The sequence below is a fragment of the Gekko japonicus genome, unplaced genomic scaffold (genome assembly GCF_001447785.1).
Source record: "Gekko japonicus isolate JY-2015 unplaced genomic scaffold, Gekko_japonicus_V1.1 scaffold968, whole genome shotgun sequence".
NCBI classification, from domain to species: domain Eukaryota; kingdom Metazoa; phylum Chordata; class Lepidosauria; order Squamata; family Gekkonidae; genus Gekko; species Gekko japonicus.
In genome coordinates this window covers 145,063-155,526 of record NW_015174872.1, presented here as the reverse complement: position 1 = coordinate 155,526, position 10,464 = coordinate 145,063, and the positions used below count along the sequence as shown (strand labels likewise).

At 46.6% G+C, this 10,464-nt stretch overlaps 1 protein-coding gene across 1 annotated transcript in view; it reads left to right on the top strand.

Moving 5' to 3' along the window:
• The window catches only part of LOC107121815 (ankyrin repeat and sterile alpha motif domain-containing protein 1B-like), a gene marked incomplete at its 3' end in the record, with an annotated part of 257,150 nt that overhangs the window by 117,019 nt on the left and 129,667 nt on the right, over positions 1-10,464 (top strand). The window contains exon 6 of the mRNA XM_015424811.1: positions 5,016-5,117. Coding sequence (XP_015280297.1) covers positions 5,016-5,117 — 102 coding nt within the window. The remainder of the gene's footprint in view (positions 1-5,015; positions 5,118-10,464) is intronic.

Sequence of the window (10,464 nt, the reverse complement as noted above, 5' to 3'; positions counted from 1 at the left end):
CGATTTGGCTGCTGCATACATTAGTTCGCTCTGGAGCCCTCCTTCCTGAGCTGAGACAAAATTGTGTGAGCCGGAGGCTAAAAAACTGTGAGCTAGCTCACACTAACTCAGCTTAGAGGGAACACTGCTCCCGACCATACATCTCGAAACAAGGATGTCGCTGAGGACTTACCCGTATCCCCATCCGACAACCTTACCTCTTACACTGATCTAGTCAAAAGGATGGCCCACTCTTTAGGCCTCTCTGTCGTCCAGCAACAACCGCAGGCTACAGATGCAGTCTATGACATAGTTCAGCTTGATACCTCTTCCACCCTGGCATTGCCCATGTCTTCAGTCCTGCAGGCAACGAAGTCACCATGGCTAAAACCTTCATCTGCTCCTGTGTCCATAAGACGACTGGACCACATGTACAGGGTCCAAGAGACAGATGCTGAATTCCTCTTCTCGCACCCTCTGCCAAACTCGATGGTGATTACATCTTCCTCCAAATCCAAGAGGTCGCATTCCGCACCTTCTGACAAGGAAGGAAAGAAATTAGATACCTTTGGCAGGCGCTTCTACTCCATAGGAGCATTGGGAGTCAAGGCTACTAACTACCTCGCCTGTATAAACCGGTATCAATACACTCTCTGGGAAAGGTTCTCTGAACTTCTCAGCCACCTCCCAGATGACAAACTTCAAGCAGCCAGAGTCATACAAAAAGAGGGCATGGTGTTGGCAAAACAACAGCTCAACACTACTAAACATGTCCTCGAGGCATCTTCCAGAACAATGGCCTCTGCAATAGCTCTCAGAAGACATTCCTGGCTCTGCAACACTAATCTCCCGATAGATACTAGATCTTATGTAGAAGATCTCCCTTTTGATGGCCTGGGGCTTTTCAATGCTACCACGAATACTACTATACAAGAGTTAGACAAAAGCATAAAAGCTTCTCGAGCTCCAGGAGTCTCGTCCTCTGCAAAACAACAATACTGTTCCCGCACCTGGTTGAGGTCCTGGCAGAGGCGTACACCAACTCATCAGTCTCCAGACACACGAGCATCTTCGGGAGGCCAAAGACCTGCTTTTCAGAAAATTCGGTTCAGGCCAACAAGCTTCCTGCACCAAACAGTCAAAACCCTCCAAGCAGAGTTTTTGACTTCCCTGTCACCGAGTCAGCTCCTACCCGTCTGTTTCCCTTTCTTGACACCTGGCATCTCATCATCTCGGATGAGTGGGTGCTGTCTATCTGGACCTGAGGTTACAAAATTCAGTTCCACCAGAACCCCAATACTCCTGTCGTCGTCTCCACGCCCCTTTCCCCACCTCTCCTCGAGGAGGTGTCCGTCCTTCTGCAGAAGGGAGCCATCGAACAGGTACCACCACACCTCCAAGGGACGGGATTTTATTCCCGATACTTCACAGTCTGTGCATTCACACCACCCGCCCTCCTTCCCCGCTGCTGTCAGCTTCTATATTTTTAATAGGGGTTGATTTGCGGCAGTTTGAAGGAACTGGCGGGATGTCCGCGTCCACCCCTCTGGGCATGCGCGGTGGGGTTCCTGCGCATGCCCGGGGGACTGGGCGCAAAAATCCATTAAAAGAGCTTGCTACAGCACCAATCGATCCAGCGTGTGCGCACTAGAACCCATGGGTGTGAATGCACAGATGACCACTCAAAGATCACCAGTTACTGTTAAGCAACCTGCTTTTCCTTCATCCAAATCATTGATAAAGATGTTGAACAAAACAGGTCCCAGTACAGATCCTTGAGGTACTCCATTTGTCACTCCTCTCCAAGAGAATGAAGAACTATTCACAAGCACTCTTTGGGTGTGATCTGTCAAGCAGTTACAGATCCACCTAACAGTCATAGGATCCAAACCACATTTTACCAATTTGTCAACAAGAATATTATGTTGAACCTTATCAAAAGCCTTACTGGAATCAACATAGACTATGTCTACAACATTCCCCTGATCCAGCAAGGTAGTAACTTTCTCAAAAAAAGAGGTAAGGTTAGTCTGACATGACTCGTTCTTGAGAAACCCATGCTGGCTCTTAGTAATCACAGCTGTCCTTTCTAAATGCTCAAGGACTGTCTGTTTGATGATTTGTTCTAAAACTCTCCAAGGTATAGACATCAAGCTGACGGGTCAGTAGTTACCTGGATACTTCCTTTCTCCCCTTCTTGAAGATGGGGACAACATTTGCCCGCCTCCAATCTTCTGGCACCTCACCTGTTCTTCGGGAATTCTCAAAAATAATGGACAGAGGTTCAGAAATTACATCCATGAGTTCTTTTAGTACCCTTGGTTGCAGTTCATCTGGCCTTGAGTAATTAGTTTCATTTAAAGAAACTAGGTATGTACTACCCCTAAGCTGATTGTAGGCTGCAACTTCCTTTCCTCATCATGTGTTCTGTTTTTGCCATGTTGAGTGCCGTTTCCCTCACAAGAGAAGACTGAGGAAAAGTAGGAACTGAGCAGTTCTGCCCTCTCTTCATTACCTGTTACAGTTTCACTTTCCTGTCCCCGCAGTGGGTCTACCATGTCCTTGCTGTATAGTGTATAAAATGTATAGAGTGTATAGAATGTATCCTGTGCAAACGAGAGACATCAAAGTCGCAGGGAACCTCCCCTGGATGTTCCTCTACATGGCCTCCAAGTTCTGCCCCCCTGTTGCTTTGAGGTTTGGTGAACATTTAGATTGAGCTGAAGAAGTCTGTCTGGAAATGTATCCATTCATGAACCACCATGAACTCCTTGAAGGTTCGTGGAAAGTTCATGCCGGTTGATCTGTTATGAACTTGAGTTCGCAAACCACGAAGCAGCCAAAATTCATTATGAACTTTAGTTTGTGAGCCAGTTCATGCCCATCCCTAGTGTGGAACTGAGCTGAACTTACCTGTGTTTACCTTTTTTCTCTTCTTCCTCTGTTGTTTTCCCTGTGTTTCAAATAAAAGATTCCTTGGGACCTCTCTTCTTTTCCTTGTTCTTTTGATGGTGTTATATATGCAAGCAAACAAATTAATTAAAAAAGCAAAAGAACATTGCCTGAATATTTCTAGTACTTGGCGCCTGTATGTTGTATGAAATTTAAGATTCTAAATAATGATTGCTTATATGTACATTATTAAAAAGGGAAATTTTTACCAGCATGTAGAAATCAAATCAAAATTTAATTTTACAGTCAATGACCAGCATACACAAAGGTTTACATAAAATCAAACAATCACATTTCACAGCATTAAAAATTCACTCAAGCTACCGTATGCTTTTTTCGATCTTTAAATGCAATATTTAGTCACTATTCGAGTTGTTTCATGGTTCATACCAGACAGAAGATAATCTAGTTTAATTTTATTTGATCTGCCAGGGAACTTTCCGATCAGTGGCTCAATAGTTTCGACCGGATTTCTCTGTGCCTAGGGCAATTAAAGAAAATATGTTCCATTGAATCAATTTCCTTTAAAGAACAAACACATAGGGGACTGATTTAAACCTCCCTTCCAAAACAGCAGAATGTAGAGTTGAACTTCTTGCCAATGTGGAGCGGTGGTTAAACCGCCTGCTGGTAACATCTGCAAACAGCTGCTACAGCTGTTTGAATCCACCGTGGCCAGAGTGAGCACCTGGCCCTAGTCCCAGCTCCCGTCCACCCAGCGGTTCGAAAGCAATAATATCATCAAGACGCGAGTAGATAAATTGGGTACCTGCCTTAGATGGCAGGGAGCACCCTTCCCCTTCAGGGGGGCTGGTGGAGCATTGGCGGCGAGGCGAAGCGGAGAACAACAACTGCATCAGCGGCAAGCGGCAAAAGATGGCGACCCGGTGAAACATCGGCAGCAATCCAGACGTCGGCGGAGGGCGGAGCCAGGAGACGCAGGGAGAGCGTGAGGCGCAGGTGTGGGTGGAGCCATGATGGACAGACCCGAAGCCGTGCCAATGTGAACCAGACGCCGAATGGACCTACCGACCGCAGCCGAGGGTCATAGGAGGAGAAGGAGGAAGAGCCGGAGAGAGCCGTGTCAGCAATGGGCCGAGGAGCCGAATCATGAGTAAGAAGAACAATAGCTCCATCTACAGGGTGCCGGTAGGGCAGTCCCCACCCCGATTAAGTTGTGGCAATAGTTAGGGATAATAGAGTAACTGTAAGCCGCTCGGAGACCCCTTGGGGGGTTCGAGCGGGGTAGAAGCCTAAATAAATAAATAAATAAATGTAACAGCCCTTCTGGAATTATTTGATTCAAGAAAATATAGCTATGCAACAGGAGCAGCAACAAATCTAGAATTTGGAGTAGAGATAAAACCTGGTGTTCTATGAATATCCATTTGTCTTTCTATATCTATCACTCTTTGTTAATAAGTGATTTGGCTTGGTCTAACCCAAGTCAAGTCAAGTCAAGTTTATTAATACGGTCAAGCGACCAGCCAATAGAACGATTCCAAGAATAATAATAAAATACACAATAAATACATAAGTAGCTAGTAAATACATATAACGAATATATATAAAACCTTTAAACGAATACAGGAACAATACAATATATCATTGAAACACACCAATACAACGCTAATTTGTCATCAGATCACTAACTAGGGTATAAGCTTCCTCTTTTTAAGGGCCAGAAAGCAAAATTTTGCCACAGCTAAAGATATCCTCTCTATCCGGTCTTCCAGCAAAAAAGTTAAAATCCTCAGTTCCGCAATTTTCAACTGACCCATGGTTCAAAAGTACTTGGGGAGATAAGCCAAGTTTACCAATGGTTTCTAAAACTGCTTTTTGCCAACTAGATTGAAAAGAGTCTTGGAGAGTTAGGGGGAACAACCCTTGTCGATTAGTGTTCCCTGACAGCCATTTGTAGATCGATAGCACACAAATTCTGGCTTTGACCCTAATATCAGCATGTACTAATATTCAACATGTAATTGTCTTGATACTAAACAGCTAGTTTTGATGAGTAATATTTATACAGAAGAATGCCTTACCTAAGTATTAACATTTCAAGAGTACAATATCTCTTTCAGGAATTGATGCTAACATTAAGGACAGTTTGAGTAGAACTGTTTTAGATACTCTTAAAGAACATCCTTCTCAGCAGTCACTCCAAATTGCTGCACTACTTCAAGGTAAGGCATTTATACATGAGTAAATACATATAATGAAATTATTTATTTAGTACATTTTTATCCAGTCCTTCCTCCAAGGAACTTGTGGTGGCATACTTCAGTCTCTACCGCCTCCATTTTACTCTAACAACAACTCCAGATTGAATCCAGAAATCTAGTAAGGAATGGGATCCAACCCTCTGTGAAGTAGTTGAGGTTGGAAGAATGTGACTGGCCTAAGGTGGCCCAGTGAGTTTCCTAGCAAAGTGGGTATCGGAATCTAGCCTTTCCAGATTTTACTCCAACATTTTTATTTATTCATTCTATTTATTATCAGATTTATAGCCTGCCCTCCCAGCCAAGGCCGGCTCAGGGTGGCTTACAAAAGGAGTAAAAACAACAATAGGTAATTTTAACTGCATAGCTGCATAGCTATATAAAATTCGTGAAATTTACTATATTTAGACTGTTGCGGTTTTCATGTTGTTCATAGTTGTTGCTTCTGTACAGTCCCCCATGAGCTGCATTATTGTGGGCCTGCCACAAAGAAGAGCTTCCAAGTTTCTTTAAGAATGTTGTAGATGTTAGGAGTGCTCCCCTTTTCCCCCACCATAGAGAACAATGGAGGGGATGGGGCAACCTGTTTGGGGGCCCGTAGAATTGTACCCCCTGGTCCAATGTTCTTCAAACTTGGTTGGTATCTTGGGGAGAGGCTCCTGCAGCTACCCTGTACGTTTGGAGCCTCTCCCTCAAACCCCCTCCCCTTCAGACCCCAGAATATACCCTATGTTTTCACCATTGACTTCAATGGCCCATAGGATATAATGGGGCCGAATTGCCGCCGATTCAGATCAGAGAATCTGAATCGGCCTGCAGCAGCCCGAAAGGGGTCCGAATGGGCCATTTTCGGGGGTGCATTTGGTTCAGACAAACTGAATGCACATCCCTACCAGGGACAAGCGTTGAGAGTGCTTTCCAGTTGTGATGGCATGGCCATCTTTTTAATGCTTTCCCCCTTTTGGAATGTTGCCCAGGGTGGTATCAAAAATAAAAGCAGAAGCGCATCCTACTGGACCAGAAGGGTATGGTTCCCCACTTTATGGAAGTTAGCCAAAGGGAGGTACAGGACACTGCCCCCCAGGGGACGATTTCCTGCATATAGGGTGAATATGTCACCCAGAGATAAGGTCATTGTGCCTGATGGCCTGGTTAATTCAACAATAGGAAAATTCTCCTGAAGAGTGGAGCAGGTTATAATAGCCTCACATAAGCCTACAACGAGAAAGTTGTACACTTTTAAATGAAAAAGTTTAACACTGGGCTGACAGGCAAGTGCTTTTGATCCGTGCTTTGTGGCTTAGAAAATATATTTGAATACCTTCTCATTTTAAAAGACAGTGGGCTGGTGTCCTCATTCATAAAAGTTTATCTTGCTGCCATTTCCGCTTATCATGGTTTGGTCAAGGAGTGATCAGTCTTCTCTGAATCCAGGAGATTTCTTAAACTTGTTTCCACCTGTTGTACCCCGTGTCCCTCAATGGAGTTTGTCCCTAGTTTTAAACAAGTTCATGTATGAACCCTTTGAACCTATGGCTAAAGTGGAATTGTCATTTATTTTTTTATAAAACCACCTTCTTAGTGGCAGTCACATCTGCTAGAAGAGTGGGGGAATTGCATGCACTAAACTGTGTTTCACCTTTTATTAGATTTCATGCAGTAGGGTGGTACTCAGACCCCGTGTAGAGTTCCTTCCTAAGGTAGTGTTACATGTTCACCTGAACCAGTACATCAACCTCCCAGTGTTCTTTCCTTCCCCGATGTTGCCATCGAAACAAACATTATGCACATTAGATGGGACAGGGGTGCTCCTTTTGTATTGGAAAAGAACACAGGTGTTTAGGAGGGATAGAAATTTATTTGTCTGTTTTAAAGGACACAGTAAGGGTAAGGCTGCATCACTGCAGTTGCTGTCTAGGAGGGTAGTCTCTGCAATTAGTACAGCTTATACTGAAGCCAAGGTGCCTTGTCCAATCACTCTGAAAGCTCACTCAATGAGGGCCAGGCTTCTTCAGTGGCTTCAGAGCCAGTTTCATGTAGTGGTTAAGAGTGGCAGACTCTTATCTGGAGAACTAGGTTTGATTCCCCACTCTTCCACATGCAGCTGCTGGTTGACTTTGGTCAGTCAAAGTTCTCTGAGAGCTGTTCTCTCAAGAGCAGTTCTCTCAGAACTTTCTCAGCCCCACCTACCTCACAGGGTGTCTGTTGTGGGGAGAGGAAGGGAAGGAGATTGTAAGCTGCTCTCAGACTCTGAGTAAAGGGCAGGGTATAAATCCAGTCTGTCTCCTCCTCCTCCTCCTCCCCACTCCAGACTTGCACTAATTAATGGAAATGGACTCTAGAGTATGACAGTGTTACATTTTTCATTGATCAGCCCACCTCTACCTCCTTTGGTAAGTGAGCTTGCTACTTTCCCATGTGGGACTGCACAGAAGCCATGATGATGAAAATGGGATTGCATTTACCTGTAACCATTGTTCATCAAATGGTCTTCTGTGCAGGCACACATCCCTCCCTCCTTTCCCTCCTGTGGGCTGCTTGGCCAATGCAAAGGCATTCTCATGACAGCAAAGGGAACTGAGGGAAGAGTGCTCTCCCAGCCTCTGTCACGTGACCCTTTGGGCAGGAAAAGGGATCTCTGTAGACAGAGGGGAAGGGGAGCAGTCCTAACATCTAGAACATTCTTTAAAAAGCTTGGAAGCTCTTCTCCATGGCTTATCTGCAATCATGCAGCCCATGTGGTCCTGCACAGATGACCACTCAATGAATGAAGGTTATATGTAAGTGCAACCCCATTTATTCCTTAAGCATAGCTTTTACTTGTCAAGATTTTTACTTCCTGCATAAAAATGAGAGTGTGTCAGATATGCCACACATTACGACCGATCTGGTTTCTGAAAATTTTAGTTTTTGTTATTCTAAGAAGTTAAGAGAAAGTATTCTGTTATCACTCAATTTACATATCTTTCAAATGTAAGAATAGACCCTTCATATATTTTCTTATATGCAATAATGCATTTGGTCAAAAGAGCCAAAAATCTGTAGGAGTGGTAGTTGCCCATAGATGTGCTCATAGATTAATCTAGATCCGTGTTCCCCAATTAACTTTAACAAATACTGTAACTGGGTATGTTAATGATTAAATGTTCCTTGTGCCAAGGAGCAAAAGACATACTCTTTCCACTACAGTCCCCCCTGAGATGATTAGTAACTTATTAATGTGATCTTGGAGGAAATAATACAACTTAATGCAAAGTTTTAACAAACGGCATCCTCTTATAGGTGTACATGGAAAGTGGTTGTAAAGTACTGGGTTCGCCGCATGGAGGACTTGGACGACGACATGCTTTTGCACACATTTATTGTACTTCAACTAGGACTAACTCTTAACGACCCGACAGGGCCAACTATATACATATCCACCCAGCACCCCCCATTCCCATTGGAGGGTTTGAATGTCCTGCCAAAGTGGCTATTGGTTGGGACTGGGGGAAACCAGGATCCAAAGTTTCCTTTGTTCCAGGAGCCAAGCTCCTGCATGTGCCGCGGACCCCTGGTGGTGGTCCACGTACATAACACCCCTCCCCCCATAGTTCAGACTCCTCCTATGTAACGTAGTCTTGTAAGTAAGCGGGGGGCCGGCGCACCCGTAGGGAACGCCTGGAGGCCGACACTGGTTCCCTAACCCCCGGTTCCGGCTGGCTAGCTGGGCCCAGGGGTTGTTGGGCCAGTTGTGGTGTCGGCTGTTGGTCTGGTGGCTCAATTGCTTCCTGGAGAGTTCTGCTCGGCGTGGCCTCCTCACTGGTCTGGGTGTCGGCTGGGACGTCAGGTTCCAGAACTGGTGTTCCCGCTCTGGTTGTCAACTGGGGGGGGGGGCTCCCGGTTCTGGGAGGTGTCACCTCCGTAGTTGGTCAATGTGTCACTGCAGAAGCCGACTGTCGTCTGTTGACACCTCGTAGGAGACTGGTTCCTTGACCCCGGTGACTCGGCCCGTGATCCAGGGGGTCCCGGTCCCGTAGTTCCGGAGGAATACCGGGTCCCCTGGGAAGAACCCTCTTGGAGCCTCTCGCTGTTTGATCAACCTCCTTGAGTCCGGTGCCCGGTCGGGGTGCAGTCGGTCTAGCAGCGTTGCCGGGCACCGACCCATCAACAACTCGGCGGGGCTGTGGCCGGTGACAGGGTTAGGAGTTGTCCTATGGGTCAGGAGGAAACGGGCTAGGCGGAACTCCCAGTCTCCCTCTGAAATCCGGCTAAGGGCTTCCTTCGCAGTACGCACCATGCACTCTGCCTGGCCATTGGTCGCGGGGTGCAAGGGTGCCGAGCGGATGTGTCTGATCAGGTTTCTCTGGAGGAACTCCTGGAACTCCACAGACGTGAAGGCTGCCCTGTTGTCTGAGATTATTGGGTCCGGCAGGCCATGCGTGGCGAAGATCCGGCGTAGGGATCTGATTACTGCCTTTGCGGAGGTGGTCGCTGCTGACCCCGAGTCCACTTCCACTGTGCAGGGGGACTCTTCGATCCGAACAGTTAACTGGATCTTCGGGGTATCCTCTAACTTGGGGAGGCGGAGTACCTGTAGGAATGGCCGGTCTGTGAGGAGGTAGAGGTTGGACGTCTCTGCTGCCGTCTTGTGGGTGGGTCGGTGACCTTGTTGTAGACGAGATGGCATGTCAGTTGGTCGGTCCACGAGTCCCAGAGTTCGGGATGGGCTGGATCGAAGATCTCCAAGTTCCCCCGAGCAGAGGCCACGGTGTAGAATTAGCGGGGAGCGGGGTTCCTTGATGCGGTGCGGGGTGTGGTACTGCTCGAGAGCGATGTGGGGCGTGTCAGCTGGAACGATGCTTGGTGCTGTGCTGGGATGCGAGCCAGGCCTGGCTCAGTGGGATCCCACCTTCGTCGCCACTGTAAAGTACTGGGTTCGCCGCATGGAGGACTCGGACGACGACATGCTTTTGCACACGTTTATTGTACTTCACTCCAACTAGGACTAACTCTAACGGCCCGACAGGGCCAAGTATATACATATCCACCCAGCAACCCCCATTCCCATTGGAGGGTTTGAATGTCCCGCCAAAGTGGCTATTGGTTGGGGCGGGGGGAAATCAGGATCCAAAGTTTCCTTTGTTCCAGGAGCGAAGCTCCTGCATGTGCCGCGGACCCCTGGTGGCGGTCCACGTACATAACAGTGGTGTCATCACACTTTACTCATACTAATTGCCACTTCTTAATGGGTTGTAACCAAATGTTATGACAAACTGGTCTTCTCTTTCAGATACAAAACCAATTGATAACTCCTGAGAGGTAAACCCCC